Source organism: Tamandua tetradactyla, chromosome 11 (assembly GCF_023851605.1).
Source record: "Tamandua tetradactyla isolate mTamTet1 chromosome 11, mTamTet1.pri, whole genome shotgun sequence".
Lineage (NCBI taxonomy): Eukaryota > Metazoa > Chordata > Mammalia > Pilosa > Myrmecophagidae > Tamandua > Tamandua tetradactyla.
Genome location: NC_135337.1, coordinates 5290598 through 5316941, shown reverse-complemented (window position 1 = coordinate 5316941; position 26344 = coordinate 5290598). Strand labels below are relative to the sequence as shown.

The window sequence follows — 26344 nt, the reverse complement described above, 5'->3', positions numbered from 1 at the left end:
ATCACAAGTAAAGAAATTGCATTAGTCATTCAAAAGCTTCCTAAAAAGAAAAGTCCAGGACCAGACGGCTTCACATCTGAATTCTATCAAACATTCCAGAAAGAATTAGTACCAACTCTCCTCAAAAAAACTCTTCAAAAAAATTGAAGTGGAGGGAAAACTACCTAATTCATTCTATGAAGCCAACATCACCCTCATACCAAAACCAGGCAAAGATATTACAAAAAAAAGAAAACTACAGACCAATCTCTCTAATGAATATAGATGCAAAAATCCTCAATAAAATTCTAGCAAATCATATCCAACAACACATTAAAAGAATTATACATCATGACCAAGTAGGATTCATCCCAGGTATGCAAGGATGGTTCAACATAAGAAAATCAATTAATGTAATACACCATATCAACAAATCAAAGCAGAAAAATCACATGATCATCTCAATTGATGCAGAGAAGGCATTTGACAAGATTCAACATCCTTTCCTATTGAAAACACTTCAAAGATGGGAATACAAGGGAACTTCCTTAAAATGATAAAGGGAATATATGAAAAACCCACAGCTAATATCATCCTCAATGGGGAAAAATTGAAAACTTTCCCCCTAAGATCAGGAACAAGACAAGGATGTCCACTATCACCACTATTATTCAACATTGTGTTGGAGGTTCTAGCCAGAGCAATTAGACAAGAAAAAGAAATACAAGGCATCAAAATTGGAAAGGAAGAAGTAAAACTATCACTGTTTGCAGACGATATCATACTATACATTGAAAACCCAGAAAAATCCACAACAAAACTACTAGAACTAATAAATAAGTACAGCAAAGTAGCAGGTTACAAGATCAACATTCAAAAATCTGTAGCATTTCTATACACTAATAATGAACAAGCTGAGGGGGAAATCAAGAAACGAATCCCATTTACAATTGCAACTAAAAGAATAAAATACCTAGGAATAAATTTAACTAAAGAGACAAAAAACCTACATAAAGAAAACTACAAAAAACTGTTAAAAGAAATCACAGAATACCTAAATAGATGGAAGGGCATACCGTGTTCATGGATTGGAAGACTAAATATAGTTAAGATGTCAATCCTACCTAAATTAATTTACAGATTCAATGCAATACCAATCAAAATCCCAACAACTTATTTTTCAGAAATAGAAAAACCAATAAGCAAATTTATCTGGAAGGGCAGGATGCCCCGAATTGCTAAAAACATCTTGAGGAAAAAAAACGAAGCTGGAGGTCTCGCGCTGCCTGACTTTAAGGCATATTATGAAGCCACATTGGTCAAAACAGCATGGTACTGGCATAAAGATAGATATATCGACCAATGGAATCTAATAGAGTGCTCAGATATAGACCCTCTCATCTATGGACATTTGATCTTTGATAAGGCAGTCAAGCCAACTCACCTGGGACAGAACAGTCTCTTCAATAAATGGTGCCTAGAGAACTGGATATCCATATGCAAAAGAATGAAAGAAGACCCATGTCTCACACTCTATACAAAAGTTAACTCAAAATGGATCAAAGATCTAAACATTAGGTCTAAGACCATAAAACAGTTAGAGGAAAATGTAGGGAGATATCTTATGAAACTTACAATCGGAGGCGGTTTTATGGACCTTAAACCTAAAGCAAGAGCACTGAAGAAGGAAATAAATAAATGGGAACTCCTCAAAATTAAACACTTTTGTGCATCAAAGAACTTCATCAAGAAAGTAGAAAGACAGCCTACACAATGGGAGACAATATTTGGAAATGACATATCAGATAAAGGTCTAGTATCCAGAATTTATAAAGAGATTGTTCAACTCAACAACAAAAAGACAGCCAACCCAATTACAAAATGGGAAAAAGACTTGAACAGACACCTACCAGAAGAGGAAATACAAATGGCCAAAAGGCACATGAAGAGATGCTCAATGTCCCTGGCCATTAGAGAAATGCAAATCAAAACCACAATGAGATATCATCTCACACCCACCAGAATGGCCATTATCAACAAAACAGAAAATGACAAGTGCTGGAGAGGATGCAGAGAAAGAGGCACACTTATCCACTGTTGGTGGGAATGTCAAATGGTGCAACCACTGTGGAAGGCAGTTTGGCGGTTCCTCAAAAAGCTGAATATAGAATTGCCATACGACCCAGCAATACCATTGCTAGGTATCTACCCAGAGGACTTAAGGGCAAAGACACAAACGGACATTTGCAAACCAATGTTTATAGCAGCGTTATTTACAATTGCAAAGAGATGGAAACAGCCAAAATGTCCATCAACAGACGAGTGGCTAAACAAACTGTGGTATATACATATATGGAATATTATGCAGCTTTAAGACAGGATAACCTTATGAAGCATGTAATAACATGGATGGACCTAGAGAACATTATGCTGAGTGAGTCTAGTCAAAACTAAAGGACAAATACTGTATGGTCCCACTGATGTGATCGGACATTCGAGAATAAACTTGGAATATGTCATTGGTAACAGAGTCCAGCAGGAGTCAAAAACAGGGTAAGTTGGTGGGTAATTGGAGCTGAAGGGATACAGACTGTGCAACAGGACTAGATACAAAAACTCAAAAATGGACAGCACAATAATACCTAATTGTAAAGTAATCATGTTAAAACACTGAATGAAGCTGCATCTGAGCTATAGGGTTTTTTTTTGTTTTTTTTTTTTACTATTATTATTACTTTTATTTTTTTCTCTATATTAACATTCTGTATCTTTTTCTGTTGTGTTGCTAGTTCTTCTAAACCGATGCAAATGTACTAAGAAACGATGATCATGCATCTATGTGATGATGTTAAGAATTACTGATTGCATATGTAGAATGGTATGATTTCTAAATGTTGGGTTAATTTCTTTTTTTCCGTTAATTAATAAAAAAAAAAAAAAGTGACTCTCTCCCTTGAGAGTATTCCCTGTTGGGTCCTCTAATTCAGCCCAGGACAGGGCAGTGCCACTTCTTAGACCTATGACTCCTATTCCCCTCTCAGTGTCTCCCCACAATGGCCCATAGACTCTTCATGTTCAGATCTATTCATCCTTCTCAGGCTTCCCACTTGATCACGTTCCCTTCTAAAATGACCTCAGATTGACCGTGTTATGACTTCTACATCTGGTCTCTGGGTCACATGCCTTTGATTTGTTATTAGAAGAAAGTACAGTTACTTTCCATAGGCAGCTCTCTTCTCTCATACTTGGCTTGTTTAGATTTGGGGGTCTGAGGAAAGGGCCAGACCCTTGTGACCCCGAAATGCAAGTTGTTCTCTAAGTTGCTCATTGAACTTCTCCCCTCACCCTTGCCTCACTTGCTTGAGAAAGACATTGTAAAGACATTGCAAAGACATTGTAAAGACAATGTAAAGACATTGTAAACACAATGCAAAGACATTGCCTCATTCCTCAACCACTTTTGGGATGGATGGGACTCTCACATTCCAAAGTTCTCACCCAAATTTCTTCTCCTAAAATCCCTATAGTCTTGAACAGCCCAACTTTTTCTACCCTCAACATAGGTGCTGAGTCCAAAAGCCATGTTACTGATTCTCACGTAGTTCTTTAAAAATCCACATCTTGGTTCTCACTTCTAAATACATAATCTCCTCTTTAAGGATTCTTCAATTTCAACTTCTATTTTACCATCATGTTACCTCAAGTAATCCTTGCTTGTCAGTTCTTATTTGTGAAAGATCCGACCGGTTAGGGAAGGTGGTATGGGTGGTAAGGTGGCTGCTGCGGGCTTCTGAAGTTGTTTGTCTGTTTCCCACTCAGGACTTTCCCTTGAAGGTCAGGGTTGACTTTCGACTCTGTGTAAGATTTTGTCTAAGGTCAGGGATTAGATGCTTGCACTTTTGGAATACCTAGGCATGTAGCAGTAGGCAGGCTGGGATGGGGCAGGTTTTCAGATGCTAAAATAAAGAGAGCTTTATACTCTGGTGTGGTGAGCTTCCTAGCCTACTCTATCGTGTGAACTTCCTATGGCTGCTGAAACAAATGACCACAAACTGGGTGGTTTAAAGCATCAAAAATGTATTATCTCACACACTGGAGGCCAGAAATCTAAAACCAAGGTATCAGCAGGCCCATATTCCCTCCAGAGGCTCTAGGGGAAATTTTGTTCCTTGCCTTTTCTAGCTTCTTGTGGCTCCAGGTATTACTGGGCTTGCAGCCACACCATTTCAATCTCTGCCTCCCTGTTCATGTTGCCTTCTCCTCTTCTCTCTTCTCTGCCATGTGTCTATCCTAAAACTCCCTCTGCCTCTCTCTTATAAGGATATATGTGATTTGCTTTAGAACCTATACGGATAATCCAAGATAAGCTCCTTTCCTCAAAATCCTTAGCTTAATCACATCTTTTGGCATATAAGGTAATATTCACATATTCCAGGGATTAGTACATGGACATATCTTTTTTTAAGACATTTATTCAGCATTATGATCAGATAACTATTACATTTAACAATCAACAGCGTGGGTGCAAAAAAAAAAGCCTGCACAAAACGCTTTGTTGGAATGTTTTATATTTTCCAAAGAACAAAAACTAAAATAACCTGTTATAGAATTACTGATAATGTCATTGAGTTTTTTGCCCATACACATGAGTAGTGTCTTCTTCATAGCACCTAAGCCTGCCACCACTATGCTTGGTCGAGTTCACAAAGTTGTTGTAGCCTGTTGTTTCCTTGTTACTTCTCTGGCTGTCCTCTCTTACTAAGCTTTGTTTCTGCCATTGCCATAGCTACTGCTGCATCTGAAACCACCATAACCATATTGGTTTTGTGTCTTGGAAAAATATTGGCCACCACCACCATGAGGGCCAGATTTTCTGCCTCCAAAGTTTCCTCCCCTCATGGTTCCAAAATTCAAAGATTGATTGTATAATTGTCAAAATCAATGTAGCTTCTGCCACCTCCAAGTATGCTTCCATTATTACCAAATCCATTACAGTGATCCTCACTGCCATTACATCCACCAACACCTAAGCTGCCACCGAAGTCACCATGACCACTGGAAGTTTCCTCCATGACCAAAGTTGTCGTTTTCACCAAAACCACCACTGAGCTTCCCAGAACCACTTTGACCTCTTCGGCTGGGACGCGCTGGCCGTCTCTTGCTTACATGGCTTTCCTTACTTCCCAGTGGTGGCCATTCTGAGTAACAATCTGATCCACGGAGTCACAGTCATCAAAGATTAAAAAAGCAAAGTCTGTTTTCTTACCACTGCCTCAGCCAGTCATGATTTCATTCACTTTTTCCCATACTTCTCAAGATAATCTGTAAGGTAATGTTCTTCAATGTCTTCTTCACTGCCAAGCACAAAGACCTTTCTCACAGTGGAGCGGCACCTGGTCTTTGAGAGTCTTCTCTTGAGGCAGCCCTCTTTGGTCCCACAACTCTTCCACCCACCTTGTGTGGCCTTGCACCCATGACTGCATCCACCTCCTCCAGTGGCATACATGACAAACCTAAAGCCTCTGGGGCTCTCAGTGTTTGGATCTCTCATTACCACGCAGACTATAGTGTTCCCTGCTGTTCAAAATGGTTCCTCGGACTCTCATCTGTGGTTTCAAAGCTCAGCCCTCTGATGAAGGTTTCCACAGTTGCTTGGGCTCTCCAGGAGACTCCGACATGCATGAAGGCAGTGGGAGGAAAGACTTTAATGATGCTTCCTGGTCGGGACAGAGATGTACCATCTTTTTGAGGGCCATTATTCATCCCACTGTATCTGCTTTCCTGAGGGGAGAAGACACTGCTACCAACACCTACGCCTCATATGTGAGGGACAGCAAAAAGAGAGGCATTGAACGGGCTCATTTGTTTCAAGTGCAGGTCATTAAATAATTATCCTTTTGACTGCCTCAGAACCCATTTTGACGACTCGAGACTAAGCATCTTCAGGCCTCCTTGAGAAGGACACTCTTACCTCTGCTGTTTAAGGCTGCACTTTCCCCACAACTCAGACTCCATTTACTTTCTAAATGTCAAGATTTCTTCGACTTTTTGGTCTGCTGATGGTTCTCTTTTTTGTTTTCCAACTACCTCATATTTTCATTACTTTTTTTCTCCTACCATTTTGATAGAACTTTAGAAGAGAGTGTATGTAACATGGGTGCTCAGTCTCCATACTAAATGAGATGTCTAGATGATTCATTTGAATAATGGAAACTAACTCTTATTAAGCACCTATATTTCCAGTCATCATTTTAAATATTGTGTAAATATTATCATAATTTGTTTAATGATTCCTTGAAGAAGGAACTATTATACCCATTTTATGTTGATGACACCAAATTTCAGAAAAATTTAGTTATCAAAATCATATATCTAGCAAGAAATGATGACACAGTGATTTGAAATCAGGCATTTTGATTCTGGTGCTCTTGCTTTAAATGAAGTGTTGATGAGCTTTCTGTAAAGAGTCTCATAGTAAATATTTTAGGTTTATGGGATATTCACTCTCTGTTGCAACCACTAAATTCTGCCATGGCACCTCAAGAGTATTGGTAGGCAGTACATAAGCAAATGGGCATACCTGTGTTCCAATGAAACCTAATTTATGAAGATTGAAATTTGAGTTTCATGTAATTTGCATGTGTCACAAAATAGAGCCACTCTCAAATCGAAACCATGATATTGTACTACTTCCTATTTGAATTATTGGCACTTTTCATCCATGTGTCCCCAAAAGCCAAAGTCTTACATACTGGGCTGGTTTGACTCTGGTGGACCCCAAAAAAGCCATGTCCTTTAATCCTCATTCAATATTGCTGGGTGGGAGCATTTTGATTGTTCCCATGGAGATGTGACCCACCCAATTGTGGGTGGTAACTTTTAATTAGATGGTTTCCATGGAGGTGTATCTCCACCCATTGAAGGTGGAGTTGCTTACTAGAATCCTTTTAAAAGAGGAAACATTTTGGAGAGAGTCCTTTTTGTAGAGTCACGAGAAAGCCAGCAGATGCCGCCATGTTCATCATGTGCCCTTCCAGTTGAGAGAGAAACATTGAGTGTTACCAGCCTTCTTAAATCAAGGTATCTTTATCTGGGTGCCTTAAATTGGACATTTCTATAGACTTGTTTTAATTGGGGCATCTTCTCAGCCTTAGAACTGTAAACTTGTAACTTATTAAATTCCCCTTTGTAAAAGCCATTCCATTTCTGGTATATTGCATTCTGGCAGCTAGCAAACTAGAACACATACTTTGTATAAAATGTTGATGTTCTTGTCTTAAAATCACATGTTCCTTTTACAATTTCTCATACTCTATATGATGTACAATGGCACACAGGCACTCAACAAATATCTGATGAATTAAATTTAAATAACCAAATTGAATTGGCATATAATCTAGACAACACATTTCATTCCTAACACTCTTCCCAGCTATTTTCTTTTAATAATTACCTTCTCTACTGTGTTCTTTATATGTCATAGTTATTATCCCCCATAGCAATGGACTTAATGATTTCATAAACATTTTTCTTCCTTCCAATCAGATTGCCATGTTAAATCCTCTTGAGTGGTTTAGAAAGTCTGCCAAAACATTCTTCCAGTTCATTATTCAAATATATTTATATTGAGAGCTTGTTATATACCGGGTATGTCCCAGGTGCTAATGATTCAATGGCTTATAAGTCAAAGTGCCTACCTTCAAGGAGCTCATCACCTAAGGGAAGAGTCAGAAAACTAACTAGGCCAGCAAAAGGCAATCATATCAGTGCTATGACAGAGACTGCAGAAATTATGGGAGTATTTAGAATGGATATAATTTAGGGGAATTGCAGTCTATGAAAATCAACCCTTGTCAAAAGCTTTGCATTTTGGTATGGTAAGCCATAACCTGTGGGGAGGGGATCTTTGAAGTCATCTTTGCAGTTACCTATTCACTTTCTGAATCCTCCTTTCTTTACCAAGTTCATGACTTTTAATGGTAAGACTCTGAAATATCACTTGTGACTCCAATCCCTTCAATTTTATGCAGGAACTCCTAGTAGATCAGAGACATATTTTGATTTCTTCTGGATACATCATTCATTCTCACATGAGTCAACGATAGGCAGTAGTATTGAGGAGTGCTAGCAAATTCTCACTCAAAACTTAGATACCTGTCTGGGAAGAGCTGATCTCCTGGTACCATTGTCAGGTATACAGTCCAGTTCAGCATATTCTGCTTCCATATCTTCTTGAAGCAGTTTTGGGTTTTTTTTTTTTTTTTTTTTTTTTTTCATGCTTGCCATTTCCTGTGACTCTTTCCAAATCTGGATCCTGGGATGTGCCTTCTTTTATTTGCAGACTTGGGAAAACAGAAGTTCACGCTGTGATCTTGGCCAAGCTGCATTGACCTCATGGAGACCATGTGTATGTGATTGAGAATGCCATCCCCTGGGGTCATGCAGTGGAAATCAGTATTAAGGGGCAAGGGATCTTGTATTAGCAAGGGAGTTGGGGGAGTGCCATGAAGACCAACAAGTTGCTGCATGCTGCCGTGTTTGGGCAAGAGAGGAGGAATGGACTGGGGGGACCGTTGGCAGACAAGGGATTCCAATCACCAGTTTGTTAGATACACCATCCTGAGATAATTTTCTCTTTTTATTGCCATAATTATAGTGTGGATGTTTTGCATATTGATTGTCTTTCTTCCAAGGAGCAAGAGTGTGGCTCATTCTGCAAACCCTACCATGCTTTGATTCTAGAGCATGGTGTCACCATCTCTTTGAGAAGCAAACCTTTAAGAGATACAGACTGTCCAATAGAACAGTAAAGCTGCTAAAAATTCCCTTGTTCTTTGTACTAGAAAATAATTTTAGCATCACACTCTGTCCATCTGGACATCATTAATATTGTCAACCACTCCCTTCAATAGCCTTTAATGTCTAAATAATTACTCCCTGTGGCCATAATCTGACACGATGTCATTCCCCCTCCTGATTTGCATTTCATAGATAACAGGCAGCTTGGGAATTACAGAGGGCTTTGTGAGCTGTTCTGAAAGCCCAACACTTACTCCCACCATCACCTCAATCACATCATGTCCCCTCCTCTAAATCTGTCACCAAACTGCACAACCTTTCCCCACTCAATTACCCTTTTCCTTCTGTTACACCATCACTGGCTCTGTCTACACCAAGCTGAACATCCTGACTGATGAGTGAAAACAAAGTTGACTCATCTGGACATTTCAGTATTTTGCTTACCATGGCTGTCCTTGATGGGAATTTTTACTTTTCGTGGTTGCCACATGATAACCACTTCTCCCCAACATGTTCACCAGTTTTCCAGCTTGTAGTCTCCCCTCTCTGCAGACACGGCTGCCCCCCCAGGCCAAGCCTAATGCCTGGCTGAGAACACTCCTCTAGGTCTCCCATGGGTTATGTTCCTGGTCATCTCTTATAAGCCCTTCCTATCACCCAGACACAAACTAGAAGCACTTTTAATGGAGCCAGGTAAGAGTGAAGTCAATGAGTGGGCTATTAGGAAATAGAAAGTTGCTCTCTTTTCAAAAATTTATTTGACTTTGATTTTTTTACCTCATTTCATGTATTTTTTTCCCTTAACTTCCTGGCTCTCTGTTTTTCCTTCCATCACCACTCAGTTCCTCTTTTTTTTAGTTTTTTTATTAAATTTTAATTTTAAAAAAAATGACAAGAAAGAAACACAAACACTCTTAACATATGATCATTCCGTTCTACATATATAATCAATAATTCACAATATCATCACATAGTTGCATATTCATCATCATGATCATGTATGAATTTTTTTCTGTTGTCTTTTTGCTCTTTTCTGAATTGATGCAAATGTTCTAAGAAATGATCAGTTCCCCTTTTTAAACCAAATCTGGGTTTCCCTGTTCCCAGTTAGTTATTTTTCTTTTCCATGTACAGGTTTGGTCTTTGTCTACACAATATCAAACATCTGGAAATACAGTAAAAACATGCTGTCAAATACCCAGATGTTTTGAACCATCTGGCTGTTTTGGCATCCGGCAGTAACAACAGCTGGATAATGGAATTAATTGTTCACTTTTCAGTCATCGCTTGACATCAGATGGACAGAGTCTTACCAGACACAATCTAAGCTTGGCCCATTATGTGCTAGCAATTCTCTCCCCCTCTCACATAGGGAATAACCTCTGTCAATCATCTTATTGTCCAAGGAGAAGGGAAGAAATGCGTCTCTTCCTGGACCCACAGTATATCATCACTCTATGCCTCAGTTGTTTTCTTATTGAAAGAGCTAGTAGGAACTGACAATTTCTTTAACCTTTCCTACCCCAGAGGAAGGGAGAAAGAATAAGGCATGAGAAATACCATTTTCTCCATGCAAGTCTGCAGAATTTGACAAGAACTTGTTTCTTATTAGAACCGCTCTCTGCCTGGTTTGAAACCTTTTCTCCCCCTCATTCTTCTATATTCTTCATGCCACTCTATTTACAAGAGGAGACAAAATGATGGCAATTTATTATTCCTGGCCACTGTTTCTCACAAAGAGCCCACATGTTCTGTTTGTATTTTTCTCAGGTAGCTTAGAATAACATTGGCCTGCCCTGCTGGGGCCTTGGGTGGAGGCCGGTCTCCAGAGGCTCTCCCAGACAGCCAAGCGCTCATCGTTAGCTCGGTTATATCTGGCAGCCTCAAAGTAACTTCCCGACATTAATGAAGCTGCATGACATCACCGCTGGATCAGCGTGAGCCCTCTCTCGCTGAAGGACAAATCGTGGCAGACGCACAGGGGCTGTGTCCACGCACGGCTAAAATCACAGCAGCGCAAATGTCACTTTTCAGGTTGTGTGTGCGTGTGTGTGTGCGTGTGTGTGCGTGTGTGTGTGTGTGTGTGTGTGCGTGTGTGTGTGTGTATGTGTGACTGGGCTCCAGCCAGCCAGCGAGCTGTTATTCTAGACTAAAGATTTAGATAATGGATCCTGTTGGATGTTTCTGTTTTCAGCAGACTTGGTGGGATAGAGAGACAGCCCCCGAGTCAATGCAGTCAGAAACTCTATCAGTCAATTTAGTGAAAAGCAATCCCAGCCGGCTGCGTTCCCTGCCGCGTAGATGCTGCCTTAGTGACCGAGGCTCAGCCCGGGGCCACAGAAACCCGGAGGGTGGCTGGCCCAGGTCGGGGCCACGCTGCTCTCAGTCCCTGTGGCCTGAGCCCTGAATTTGGGGGGTCTAAAGCTGACAGTGGTGTTCAGGCACAGGAGGCGAGGAAGGCGCTGTCTCCCTGCACCCAGGCTCTAAGGGGTGTCAGCAGGACCATGGGTTTTCTGCCACCCCAGGAGTGGCCTCTCCCCTCCCCCTCCTCATTTCCCCTTCCTTGGTCCGCGCCCCCCTCCCTCCCTCCCTCCACCTTCTCCCAGAGGAGGTGACAGACGGGCCTGTAATTTGGTTCCATTCGCTCGACTGGAGCAACACCTGCCCCCCTCCCCTGGGACGTGAGGGTCTCATCCCAAACCATACAAGGAGCCAAAGACAAATCCAGGCCCCACATGCAAACACGGGGGTGGGGGTGGGGGTGGGGGTGGGGGTGGGGGTGGGGGTGGGGGTGGGGGTGGGGGTGGGGGTGGGGGTGGGGGTGGGGGGGGCGGGAGAGAAGCACACATCACACATGCCGGCCCCTCTTCAGACCCTGCCCACCATCCTAGAAAGTCAAATAAGGCTTCACGTTCAAGCTACTAAAAATGAACCACAACTTTAGATTTTTAGCTTCTTTCTAAAAAAAATTAAGAACTACCTATTATGGTAGTAAAAAACATTTTCTCCCATCCACACCACATCACAACAAAAACAGTGTCTGGCATTAGGCTGCACGGGCGGCAGAGTTCAGAAATAGAGTCAGTGCGGAGAGCCAGGTGATGTGAGAAGGGCAGGTGTGTGAGAGACAACTGTCACACCAAAGACACAACGGACATGCGGGTCCCTCCCTTTGTGTGAGGCCTCAGTGGCCACAAGCAGCTTCTCCGTGAAGAACAGTATCCGTTTCTTTTTCCATTTATTTAGAATTGGCCCTGGGGCACAAAACCACTAAACCTTTGTGACTATTTCCCCAAGTGTGCGTTGCCAGGTTTTGTTCTGAATCCTCCAGCAATAAGACCCAAAGCTGTCGGCCTGGAACCTTTGAAAATCTGACTCAGAACCACGCCCTGCACGCTTTGTGATGTTGGGGTGTCTCCTCTGGACGTGAGAGGACGAGTCCAACAGGCCAGGTCATTGTTCAGTCCAGGGCCCAGGCTGCTTAAAAGAAAAAAATGCATTCTATCTTTCAACTGCCTAGCTTCTTTTTCCCATTTCTTTCCAAATGTAAGCTTTCCTATTTTTTTCCCTTTCTTCAAAATATTAGCTTTTGGATTTTAGAATCATTCGGCTTTATTTTCCCATCTGAACCCTGGTTCTGCCACTTACGGGGAGTTATGACCTTGGACATGTAACCTACCTCCCTGTGTCTTGGTGTGCTCATCTGTAAATTAGGAGTAACAGTGGCACTGGCCTCGCTGAATATTTGGAGGACTGAAGGTGTTAATATATGGAACGTGCCCCCTGGCACCGGGTCAGGATTATGCCAGTGCAGATGTCATCTTTGCTGATGTGGTCGTCAGCCCCCAGGCTACGACCCAGAGTGTACAGTGTGGGGTCTACCTGTGAAACGAGCATAGGGCTGGCGGCCAAGCCCTCTGTGTGGCCCTGCTCAGGTGTGAGAGCTGGGGCCGTCACCTCACCACCGAGAGGGCCCATCGTACCTGTATGCTGGGGGCCTGGGGACTCGCAGGAACGGCCCCTGTGACAGAGCTTTGTGCACCAACAAGAAGGCACACAGAGCTCTTGTTACCCAGGATGGCAGGTCCACCCTCCTGTGTCCCCAGGCAGCTTTCTACTCCAGCTCACCTCCTGACACCAGTTCAGTGAATGAAGATTTCAGAGAATTTACCTGATTTTTGAAAAAAAAAATCTTTAAAAGAGGCCTAAATTAGGCTCCGGCAGCATGTCCACTCTCGCATGTGCCAGTGGCCCCTTCTACCTTCTCCCGGCCCTGGGCTGCAGTTGTCCAGCCACAGACTACCAGCCACCTCAGGACAGCCCCGTGGGGCAGCTTTGGACTGTGGAACGGGCTTCTGGTGAAAGGGTCGGTGCTCAGGCCTACTCACCCGAGATCAGGGTTGGGGGGCGCCAAGGGAGGGGAGTTTGGGGGGAGGCACTCACATCTAACCTGTGTGAGAGACTGCCAGATTTAACATTTTCTGTTTTCAAAGAGGAGGAGGGCTACCAGAGACAGGATTCAACTGACCGGAAGGAAAAGATAATCAGGAAAGGAGAATTTAGCTAAGCTGTGAAATTCCCCTCAGAAATGTAGGTGGTCACTGACAATATTCAGGAAATACTGTTAATTTGTTTCATTGTGATGATGGTATTTTGGTTATGTTAAAAGAAAAGATAGAATCGCTGTCTTTTAGAGGTACTGTCTGGGTCTTTTTATGGATGAAATGGTGTGATGTTTGAGATTTGCTTTCAACAGTCCAGTGATATAGTGAATACCGGGGACTGGATAAGAGTATAAATGAAAAGTTCCTATTGGAGGTGAGGGTTGGGTATATAAGCATCCATTTTCCTATTCTCTTGACTTTTGTAGCTGTTTTAAAGTTTTCCAAATGATGTTTTTAAAAATGTAGTTGCTCAGAAAATTCAAGCTGATTGATTTTTTGCTTATCAGGCCCAAATCAGCTCACACCTGAACTAACGCCACCCGTCCTCCCCACAGTGCCCCTTCTCTACCTGGCTGCACAGCTCACCTGCTGCTGCTCAAGGAACGATCTTCAGCCCCTATTATATTTTATCAGTGCACCAGGTACTGCTACACAGAGTCATCTCTGGAGGGTTTTTTTCCATTCCAGGCAAGTTTGCTTCATTTTATTTATTTCATCTCTTACTTTGCAGTGAACTCAATCTGCCCCTCTGATCCCCTCTAGCAGACAGACCCTGTGTCCTCTGCCTCCCACTTAGGCCATCCCAACCCCAGGAGATCTTAGAGAGGACCTCTCTCCTCCTCCATCTGCCAATCATACCATCTTTCTCGTAATGAAGAAGCTCCTAAAATCTCCCCTTTTCCTATCTTTTGGAGTGATTGGGAAGAGATGAGGAACTTTCCACCTGGCCTGGAAATATTTACGATTGAACAGGGAATGCCAACAATGTCATTGCCTCAAAAATATTGTAACTGTTTAAGTCCAGCCTTAAAAAAGATTTCCTACAATGGAGCTAATAAGTGCTACTGAACTTTTCACATGCACCAGATCCATGCTAAGTCGCTGATTCAATTAATCTTCCTAACAATGCTACAGCGTAGGTACCACAATCACCCCCATTATACAGAAGAAAAAACTGAGGCATGGAGTTGAATAACTTGTTTCAGAGTCCATGCTCCTGCCTATTCTACTACAGTGCCTGACACAGCATTCAGTGCTATGGGGAAAACCAAGATGAAAAAAGAAACGGCACACGAAAGTTCTCCTACATAGAGTACATAGTTTTTTTCAGATACATACATATGTGTTCAGGGTTTATTCCATAAACTATTTACTTAGCTGTACTGTTTTCTGTCTTATAGGACAGATTCCTGCCTGACTTTCTGTGAACCAGTAAAATGTTGTATGCATACGGATGCATTTGATTAAGACTACAAATCATTAATTCATCCATGAATTAAAACCATTTTGAACTTCTATGCAACTTCCCTTGCATACTGTAAGTTCAAAGGCAGTAATAATAGCTCACATTTATTAAGCACTACTATATTCTCCCCATTCTGGTAAGCATTCAATATTATGAGCTTATGAAAGCCTCATAAGATTTTGAGATAAGACATGCATATCATTCCTTTCTGCACATCTGAAAATGGCATCTTAAGGAGATAGACTAATATGTTCAATACCACACATTGAGACTAAGTTGGAACCAGAGGCTAAAGCTGGCTCCAGAGTCCTGGGTCTTAAGCACAGGGAATGTGAGAGAAACAGATATATTCTGGTAAGGACAATATATGTATATATACATAAGAGTGGCATGAAGTAAAGCCAGGACTCAGAGAAAAGAACAGATAATCCCTTCTAAAGAAATTGAGGAGGGCTTTGCAAAGTGGTTACATTTGGGTTGGGTTAAGAGGAATAACTGTTATGTTCTGGACAAAATATTGAGTTGGAAGAGAGTATTGTAGGCAGAAGGAAAGCATGTACAAAGGCTCAGGTGGTAGAGGACACGGTTCTCTCTGTGGAAATGAGGAAATCTGAACTTGGCAGAAACATTTAACCTCAAGAAGAGTGGCTGGAGATGATGCTGGAGAGAATCTGGGACAGGGCCGTAAAAGATAACAGAACTTATATTATATATCCTTTTTAGGGCACAAAGAGTCAAGAGATGTTTTCAGGCGGGAGAATGACACGGTAATTTTAAAAGATGGCTCTAGGGACCATGTGAGAATGGGCCATGGTGTGCTGAGGAGTGTGAGAAGGGACCAAGGAGCCACATCCATTCGGGCTGTGCTGAACAATAATGCTGGACAGTGTCAGGTCAGCTCCGGTCTCCCCTTTAGGGGCAAGTTGGTCCAAGGCCTTCCTGCTAAGTAGGAAAAGGCTTTCCTTCCTCCAGGCAGGACACATGCTTGACTTGGTAAGCAGAGGACAGGCTCAATTTTAGTCTCCACGCATCCCCTTTATTGGGCAGCCTTGGGTGCACTGCAGATCCTACACAACCAAGGAGTAGAGGCCACACTCCATAGGCAATTGCCTGAGCTGAAGTTTCCCTGAAACACATGGACGGAGAGATGAGGTCCAGGGGTGAAAGGTAGGGAAGTGCATGGCATGGCTGCATCTCTATCAAAGGGAAAACTGTAAGGTACGATGGATAAGGGCCGGCTTCTTGATAAAATAACAAACATGGGTTCATGCCCCTGGGCCAGTTATTTAACTTCTCTAAACTTCAATTTCCTTGTCTATTAAATGGAGACCTCATCCGGTGGTTGTGAGTCTTAAAGGGAATATGCATGCAAAGCACTTAATTCAGTAAGCATGTGATAAACCCCTAATATGTGTTAACCATTAATAGTTCTATTACTCCTACTACTAATAATTAATGAGATAGCCCATCTAAGCCTGAGAAAGGGTACTGGCTTCTCCGCACCCTGATCCCACCCAGCCTTCAGGGGGAGACATCAGTCCAACATTCAGAGAAAGACACCAGTGATAGGAACCAGATAAATCACAGCACAATAGAGGTTGGTTCTGTCTACTTACCTTGTCATAGGAGTCTGGTGCCATGTGTCCTTGGGGCAGGGCCACCGGAGAAAGCACCACGAGTAGGGTTCTATTCCCGAGTCCTTCATCTCCATCCAGTCTCATTTCTTTCTGCACCACGTTCCTCGGCTTGCTGTTCCTTACCACTCCATCCCACCACCCACACTCTCTACCGCTGCCCCTCTCTGCACACTCTCACCAAAAGGGGCAATTTTTTTATGCCTGGGATTTTTCATCCCTTGATCTTTGCATGTCTCTAAATGGCAGCAGAAGCAAGGAGGCCCCTCGGACCATGAAGGCTGGCATAGATGCACGAGGTGGGGCTAGGTTTTCTGGGATCAGCAATGCCCTGGCAAGTTGTTGAACAGCTGGGGCAGACAGTGCAAAGTGGGAGGAGCAAGCAGCAGGAGGCAATATAATTCTGGGTCTGTCTGGGGAGATACCAAACTGGGGGTGAAGCAACAGGCCACTGCCAACTGGGGAAAGGTGAGTGATCGGCATAGGTTATTGTGCAGGCCTGGGCACTGGAAGTGTTAATAGGATATAAGAAAAAGAGCAAGGCAGTACAGCGACATTAATTGTGGAGGCTGTTGGTTAAACTGATTAGGAAGGCAACTTTGGAAGACAGGACCAGAGCGGTGGAAAAGTAAGGGCAAGTCAAGTAGTGGTCATTGGGCTGAGCTGAGAGATAGCAGCTGCTGCTGCTACCTGCTGTTTCCTTAGCATGGTGGAGGGACACCCAGGAAGCAGAGCCCATGTAAAAGACCCAGACATTGGGCTAACTCAGGTTTATGAAAAAAACTATTGGATTGGCTTCCCTCTTCTATTCATGACACGTGGGCCATGAATAGAAGGAACAGAACCCACTGACCAGTCCCTTTAATACTTACAATGGAAGAACAGTAAAGGAAAGCAGGTCAAGTCCTGGCACCTCAAGTCAAAAGTCCTGGCACCATATTTGTTGCAAGACCTTGGAGAATCATGTGAGCTCTTATCCCTAGTATTATCATCTGCGAAATGAGGATAATAATACTTTCTTCCCACATTGAGGTGAAAAATAATCTGTTTCATGTATTGTAAACTGTTTGATATGCTGTTTTCTCTGCTACCCTCATCACCACCGTCTACTCCATCAGAAAGCCGTGAGGGCTGGAGCCGGAAATAGATTCCAAATGCCACCGTTTCTCACCACCTCCACTCTCTCACTCTGGTCCAAGCCACAGTCACCTCTCACCTGGGCCAGTGCTTTCTCAACAGTCTCCTCGCTTCTGTTCTCACCTTCCTTTTCACACCACAGAGAACTTTTAAATGTCCAGAGAGACATTTTAAAAGTGTAATTCAGATCATATCCCTCTCTTCCCAAAATTCTCCAATGGTTTCCCTTCATAGTCAGGGACAAAAACAAAATTCCTTGCCCTACATAATCCAGCCTCTGCCTGCCTCTCCAACACCATTTCTTGCCCCTATTACCCTCACTCAATCAGTTCTCCTCCAAGTTCATTTTTGTTTCAGGGCCTCTGTACTGTCTGAAACCTTGGTCCTCCATGTTTTCACAGGGTGCACACCTCATTTTAGTTGTCTCTGCTCAGTGGCTACTTCCTCAGAAAGGCTTCCTCTAACAACCCTATCTAAAGTAAGACTCACCACCACCACCCAACTGCCATTCTTTATTTTCTTACCCTGCTTTATTCATAGCATTTACCATTACATGAAATTAAATTAAATATTGTTTTACGTATTGCCAATCTATTGCACTTCTCCATGGACAATGTCCGGTAAATAGTAGGTCCTTAGTACATATTTATTAAATGTAAGAATGAATGAATGATCATCATTATTATTCAGAGAAGAATTGTAATTCCCTTACCCTGCAGCTCAACAGTCACTGAGTCCTTCCTATAAGCAAGGGGTGAGTCAGTCACCCTCAGGTAGAACAGTGCCCCACAGTGCTGCGTTTCTCTTTGGAAGAATTTTCAGCAGCTTTGGATTTGAGATGACATTGCAAAGATCCTCTCCTGGGCTCACATGGGCTATGAGGCTGGAAAGTGATGTTTTATCCATGTCAAAGCCTGTTCAAAGAGACAACTTCAAGGGCAATGGCCTTTTGTCTATGGAGGTGAACTAATAAGTCCCTCCCAGATGTGAATGAAAGGACTGTGCTTTTTTTGTATCAGTAATGTGGTTGATCATTTGGAAGGTGGGCTCATAAGCCAGAAAAGGGAAGACCTCAGAAGGTTTTCAGAAGTTGCAAGTTTACTTCATTTCCTTGGCATGAGAGCAGGCCAATATTTCTGATAACAGAGAAGGACTATAAGCATTGGGAGTCATCATCTCTTCCCACTACCTAGAGGTGAGAAGACCTCCAAACATTCAAGCCATAGAAAGCATGTGTCGTTGCAGGTCAGAGAGTAACCAGCCATTGCTACAGTGGCCACAGCATTGTCCAGATTCAAGGCAAAAGAGGGTGCCGTTCTTTCTCATCTTCTAGGACATGCTTTTCTACTTTGTACCTCCACGTGAAGAAAAGAATGAAGCCCCCTAATTAGATATTTGCGGACCTGACTTCAAGATACCTGGGTGAAGGGTGAAAAATGCTCGTAATCCCACAGATACCTTATGGACATAAAACCAAATATCCACACTCCTGTTTGCTTTACTATGCAACCAGAGGTTTGGTATGAACTAGACTCAGCTGGTTAGTAGCCTAGCTCATAATATTACACGAACCAAAAACATAATATTATATATAACACATATAATATTATTCACATCTTATGCTTATATAGAAATAGAATATTTCACATTTTCATACTTGCTATGTATTTTGCAGATGATAGTCCCGGGTTTTCTTTTTTGTTTTTCTAGTTTGTAGGTGTCACGTCCTGAATCTGTTTCCAGATTAAACGCATGAGTCTTACCTTAGTAATACTGAGTTTGTCCTTAATAAGTGTCATGAGGTCTCGGGGGTCATCGTATCCGAGGTCTTTGCCTTACTGCCATTAGGTAGCTATCTGAGTTACTGCAGGTCCCTTACACTCCCTGGGCCTCAGTTTCCCAGCTCTATGTGGAAGAGGTTTGGTTTCTATGATTGCTTGTAGAGCAAAGAATCTATGATTCAATTAGTATTTTTACACAAACACTGTCACTTTTTTTCTCATTGAGAATAGCATGATCTATGTCACCGTCATATGTGGGGCATCTGTTTACAGACTGATCCGTGTCCAAGTTTAGAGAGAATATTCGACTATCTGTAGAAATATGTTCATCTTAAGGATTTTTTTTTACTAGTTCCTTTCTGAGGAATTGAATCCATTAAGATATTTCATGCTCATCCAGTATGTTCATTACTTTTAGACAGTATGCTTAAAATAAAAGAGAGGGTTTTATTTGATACCTTTATTTATATGCAAAGCAGCGCACCATTCATGAGATATGAAAAACTCGTCAGATAGAAACCAGATTATATCTATTTTCACTACAAAATATTGCATTATATAAAGCAACAGAGACACAAAAAAACCCTGAAAAAGACTAAAATCTTTGGATAGCAGATGTGTTTTTTTTTTCCTTGTCTCTAAAATACACTTCTTGTTTTAAAAGTTTCACAGCTGAGAACATGAAACATTTTCAGGTTATAGATTTTTCTTTTTGGTTGTCACAGAGGAAAGTAGTTCTGAATTCTTTTTTTTTTTTTTTTTAGGAAAATAACTTAATTTCCTAAAATCATCCCACGCACAAACATCACACACACACACAAAAGCTACTCTCCTTATAAACAGTTTGTAAAGTACTTTTCAGACATAACTACAGATAAGAACAACACTTTTTAAAAAACTATAATAGTGAAGTGCTAGTGTTGTTGATCTCACAACAAAAAAAAAACCTTTCAAGAACAAACATCTTAATATATAAAATATGTTTAGAAACAGGGATAGGTGGGAAATTTGTTATACAAGTGCAATATAATAGGAGCAAAAAAGAAAGACCACAGTATAATCTCAACAAACACTCAAAAAGTTAGACGTAATTATTCCACAGGAAAAAGTGTAAACACTTGACTATAATAAATAAATTGGCACAGAGTATCCAAAGTAAAATTATCACCACTCTGAAAAATAAATGTCTTGAAAAAAATACTCTACTCCTTCTAACATAAACAAAAATAGGTTGTCTTTTTCTAACTTTACCTATAGGTCCACATGTTTAAGGTCACAAATAGATGTTTTTTGGATATATTAAAGGGGCACTTCGCCGGAAAAAGCAATCAGATACTAAATTTTCCATTTAAATATGGATTGATCCTCTCTACATTGGTGTCATATCTTGGGGTTAAAATCTCCCTAAGCTAAAATCTTGCCACAGTGTGTCTCCTTGTTTCAATATATCTTATTACCCTTACCAAATATTCAGCTTGACCGTTTTATTTGGATGCTGACATAATCCTTCTTTTCACAGTGGAACAGGTAGTTTCCTGTTACACCTTTCCGTACCTTAAATCTCTATATAGGAAGAGATTTTTTTTCCCCCAGAATGTTTGGTGGTTTGTCAATTAGAAAAATTCTCGATAGCCTCAAGTCATGAGCCTCACTCTCTTGAGCTTCCGCCCTCATTCTTTCAAAACAGGATGATTTGCTAAAGCAAACAACCCTTGAAGGGATCCTAACGCACCGAGGGGAGGCCCTGGGGCCTCTCATCCCCGCTGCCTCCAGGAGGTTCGGCCGGCCCGAAGAATCTCCGCCCCCACCCCTCGTCCCGCCCTGCTCCCCGAAAACCCCAGAGCTCACCAGACGACCCCCAACTCCCCGCGTCGGAAACCTTCCCCCGCTGCCCGGCTGGCCAGAGAAATCACCGTGCGAGCTTCTTCGCCTCCTCCAAGTCTCGCGCCGGGGCGCCGGGGTCGGCGGCGTTTCGCGGACGCGGGGAAAGGAGGCCTCCCGCCGCGCCCGCGGCCCTACACGTCCAGGACGTGGTTGAGATAGGAGATGTAGCAGATGGCCAGCCGCAGGATCTCGATCTTGGAGAGCTTCTTGTCCGGGGGCAGTGTGGGCAGCAGTTTGCGGAGCTCGGCGAAGGCCAGGTTGAAGGCCTCCACGCGGATGCGCTCCCGGGTGGCGTGGGCCGAGCGGTACTTGGCCGTGGCGCGCCGGCGGCGGCGCTTCTCCTCGCGGCTCAGCTGCTGCGGGTGCGGGTAGAGCGCGGCCCGGCTGCCGCCCTTGCCGTCGCCCTCGGCCTCCTCCACCGGCTCCAGGTCCGAAACGCTGCCCAGCACCTTGGCGTCCGCGCCGCCCAGCGACTCCGGGTCCGAGTGCGCCGAGCTGGGGTGGTCCGAGTCGACAGCTTGGTCCGGACTCAGCATCATTTTGGAGGCTGGGAGGGGGATGGGGGAGGGTCAGAAAATCACTCAAATAAAGGGAACCAGGCTCTTCTCTGGGGATGAGGGCGGGGGGCGAGGGCCTACCGCACCGGGCCCTCTCCGCGGCCTCTCCCGGCGCCGCACCCGTGCGCCCGCGGCCGGCTCCGCACAGCAGGCCTACGCACTCCGCCGGGCAGGCCGCGCCAGGAGGGAAGGCACCGGGAGCCGCAGGCCTGGGGGCCCGAGCCCCGCGCTTCCTCACGGCGCAGGGGCCGGCGAGGTCAAGGCTTTGCCCAAGCGGCCTCCTGGGCCCGACACCTCGGCCCACGGCCCGGTGAGGACGGCCGCGGGCCCACGGGGGACAGTGACTGGGTTTTTGTGCCTCCTTCGGCCAAATACCAACTTCGCCATTCCGCCTTCCTCACTTCTTCCCCTTCCCTGAGCAACGAGACTTTCCGAACGACGAATACGAGTAGGTTTTAACGGGGGCGGGGAGGCCGGGGGCGTCCTTTCCCCTCCCCACCCCACCCCCTCCGAGGCCCCCGGGAGAGCCGGGCCCCCGACGCCCCCCTGCCCTGGGGTGGGGCCCAAAGGAACCCTAGCCCTGAGCGCTGGAGGGGAGCAAGCGGCCGGGAGAGGGAAGGCTTCCCCGTCCCCCTTGGCCTTCTCCCGGAATGATAAAGAAATGAGTCAAACGCCGAGTCTCCTTTGAACAGAAAATTGACTCTTATGCCCTTGCAGGCTCCCGGAGCACCATCTGTCTCGCAGACAGCCACACACATCGGGGACCCAGAGACGCTGCGACGTGGGATTAAGACAATGCACCCGGCGGCCTGCCGGCTGCCTCCCGAGGAAATGCCGGCGGCCGGGCGCTGCGGGAGGAGAGGCCCGAGAGGGAACGGAAGGGGGTCCGGGCCGGCGGCGTGACCCGCGGGGAGGAGGCGGGCGCCGTGCGTGTTGCCGCGACCCGAGCAGCATCTCCGCCGGCTAAGTTCGGAGGCTGGCGAGGCCCAAGCTCCGGACCTCGCAGCCGGCCCGGGGCGGCCTGGCCAAGGCCAGCGTGTCTGTCCTTAGCTTTCCTCTCTAAGGATGCCCTCGTGGAAGGGCCAGCTTGCCCGGCGCTGGGAACGTCTGGGCTTCGGGGAGAGGATTCAGGCTTCAAGAAAGGGGTGGGCAGCGGGGGGGAAAGGCGCCCGGGATGCTGGGCTTCCAGACCGCGGGCGCCGGGCGGGAGGACCCGGCTGCCAACCTCCGGCCCGGGCGGGTGCAGCCCGAGAGACGCTCGTCGCGGGAGAAATCCGCGTCGGGGACGTGTAGGAGGTTTTGCTCCTAGAGAAACAAAAGCAAGGGGAGGTGTGATCGGTTCCCAGTACTGTACTTGCTTTTGAGTGAATGTGGCTCCAAAACAGCTTTCATTCCCTAGGAGAACAGGTCCTCTAAGCAAAATAAAAACAAATGCTCCAAGTGCATGTGACTCCCTACGGGCTTTTCCCTGAGACGTTTATCAGAAGAACAACTTGCACGTACGCATTCGGCTTGAAAGGGTATAAATAAATATGCGAGTAATGGAAAATCACAATAAGCCACGACGTACTTGTAGTTCGGGTAAAAACTTCCAGGGTTGCCCTTAAAGCATACTGAATTCTCCTACAGATTTCTTAAAAGATTTTCATAAATAGCATGTCGTGTATGCATTTCATTTCTTTAACAACTCACTGAAATACATTTCTAGATGCATATGAAAAATCTAACTTAGTTTCAAGCTGTAAAAAAAAAATGTTTCGAAGGATTCTTACCTGGTAAAAGCCTTTTCGATAATCTTTTCTCCAATCTTTTAGGATTGAAATTCCAGAGAATCGTGGGGGGGAAATCCGTAAAATATTAAAAGCAGCAAATATTTATTACATTCAAAAATGAAAAAGCGGTTGTCATCTCTCTGGTGTCCACAACGAGGGACGGTAGTATCTCAACGATACGGTCGGTGTGAATGCGTGTTCACTTAGTCGCCTTTTCCTTCTAATTGTTTTCGCACATTTCGAGTCATTCGTTGTTGGTTTGGTTGGGTTTGGTTTGGTTTGTAAACGAGGTGTTGAAAAGTCTCGTGCCTCTTTTCCTCTTCTAGGTCTCTATAAATAACAAAAGAGATGCAGAGATAAACACAATCACATCAAAGGGCTGTTCCCTCCACTTTCTAATAGCGGAAGAATCAATAAGAAAGATGGTTAAGATAAAGATTCTCCTGAAGAACTCCTTTCCTTCCCTTAATACCGCTCAGTAAAACTGGAAGTGCAGGGCAGAGATGCGATCTTGCTCAGAAGTGATTTCTTTTTTTTTTCTTTTTTTCTTTTTTTTTTTTTTTTTGAGATAAGGCTTTGTTCAGCTGATGTCTCCCCAGCTCCCGGGAACACAATAATGTAATTCGGGACTAAGGTTACCTCTTCCTCGTCCCTCATTTACTTTGATGTTGTATAAACAAGCACCTATTTTCTAGTTTCAAAGTCTTTCAAGGCTCGGTTACGTCCCCCCACCCCCTGCCCCTCCTTTCTTTACCTTATAGCAAAATATATAGTCAGTGGCTTGGAGATGCTTGGAGAAAGGTTGGTGAAAAGTGAACGTCTCCCGGAGTGATAGTGACAGTGACAGGGAAGCTGAGAAAGACGGGAGAGGGTGGGAGAGCCAGAGCAGAGATGCGTGTGTGGCTTCTTGGCTCTCCTGGTACCAATAGATTCAGCCTAGAGATGGTGGAAGAGATAAAGGCTTAAGAAGGGGGATGGAATTTTTTCCCTAAATTGATATTTAATGGGAAATCCTATTGGACAGAAACCTGGACATGAGTCACTTAATTGGACTTGACATCTGTCACAGTGTGGGAGTTTTCACAGCCCAAATATTTTAGCAGATCAGATTCCCACTGAACCTGTGCCATAAAATATAACAGTTGAAAGCAGTCCATGATAAAAACCATAGCCTCTAAACAGTCTCTGGCCATAATCAGACTATTTCTCTTTTTCAGATAATTGATGCAGTATTTAAGTGCAAATAAACAACATATTGACTGTGGAAAAATTCCCCTGGCATATTAGAAAACCAGCATCTTTCTATAGTGTGTAGGAAAATATTTGTGTTCAGGAGATGAAAATATATACTATGTAAGATGCTACAATGCTTATAAACTATTCAGATAAACAACAGCTAGTATTTATTAGTGATCATTTATACATTTAAAAATATGCTTCAATGAGTTCAATTAAGCGTATTAATATTTTTAAAGATGTTCTACCATTGGACAAATTTACCAATAGGTAAATAAAGGATACAAACCTTCCAACAGATAATTTAAGTCATTGGTGGAACTGGGAACAGAATTCAGGTATTGTAATTTCAGGGACCGCTGTATGACACCATTCTACTTTCTGCGTATTTTTTTTCTCTTCACCTACTCATTCATTCAATTTAAAACATTAATTATTGTGCTTCATCCTTGCCTTTCTTAGCATGGGGATGCATTCAGCTGTATGGCAGTGCACTGGGCTGTGATGTCAACACACACAAATCACCAGTGTATTCCAGCACATATGCCTTTGCCTCACATGACCCGTGGCTCTGAATTTATATGCCATGTAACAAAAAGAAGATCTACTCCAATTATTTTGTCACTATACAGAGACACTGTTCGTCACCATCAATTACATATTATTTACAATCATCGTAGTTTTTTCCATTTGGCAAGCTTAAAAGGAATGACTTACCCCTACACCACCACCCCTGCCCCACCTACCTCCCAAATCCCTAGAGGAACATTTGTGAAGAGGATAGGCTTTACTTCCCCTACTTTATCAGTTTTGCCCTAAAAACAGGTTTTATCATCAGGGAGGGGAAGTTGAGCAGCTGACCCCTGGGAGTGACCCACTGGGTTCCTCATGGTAGCCCCAAATGCTGTTTGCCTTTGGCCATATTTTACATCCTCTGGGAGATTGCTGAACTAGAATGGGGTGGGGTTGATGCGTATAGAAAGTCCCTCCACGGAATAGGGGCATCAACACTTTCCAATTTTGTCTCTACCCCGTGCCAGCACGGCCATTTATCTTCGGTATCCCCAGGATATCTAAATGGTGGCAGAAGCCAGCCACATGCAAGGGGCAGTGGAAACAGGTGAGTGGATGAGCCCCTCCAGGTGGTGAAGATGAAGGAAGAAGGGAGGTTTTACCAGTTAGGCTAGGAGCAGCCAACACTAAACATTTACACCCAACACAGGTGTACAGCCCCAGATAACTACGTCTTCACCCCCCATTACTCACACAAGGTGACTGCTTTATTACACCGCTACACTCTCAGGGTGATGCTATGAAAAACCTGGGGGTCTAATTGCCATAGCTCATGAGGAGGCAGGTACCAGAGCAGGAAGTGACTAGTTTTTCTGGTTACCTGGGTGTTGGGGATGAGTGGGGTACGCAGATGGATTTTGGCATATCAGGGCAGATCAGATTCTGCCATGCTGTGTGTGGGTCCAGGCAATCTTGTTTTACATTCAGGGTTATTCATTGCACCCTTACATCCTGCATGTGCATAAATTAACATGCCAGTAAGCCCAAGTAAATAGGTCTATACGTAATCATGTCTAGACCCACGGCCACAGTCATAAACATGGATTCATACCCACACCCATTGTCTTCCTTCCAGGAAAACC

At 43.9% G+C, this 26344-nt stretch overlaps 1 protein-coding gene and 1 pseudogene across 1 annotated transcript; both read right to left on the bottom strand.

Moving 5' to 3' along the window:
• Window positions 1-4737: 4737 nt before the first annotated feature.
• LOC143651000 (heterogeneous nuclear ribonucleoprotein A1-like) lies at window positions 4738-5657 on the bottom strand (annotated as a pseudogene).
• Window positions 5658-21255: 15598 nt separating this feature from the next.
• Window positions 21256-21663, bottom strand: NHLH2 (nescient helix-loop-helix 2). The gene has a single exon (XM_077119449.1). It carries the CDS (start codon window positions 21661-21663, stop codon window positions 21256-21258), a length of 408 nt encoding a protein of 135 aa, XP_076975564.1.
• Between the last annotated feature and the right edge of the window lie 4681 nt (window positions 21664-26344).

Coding starts and splice junctions, on each gene's coding strand:
- NHLH2 (XM_077119449.1), bottom strand. CDS start 21,663: ATGATGCTGAGTCCGGACCAAGCTGTCGACTCGGACCACCCCAGCTCG.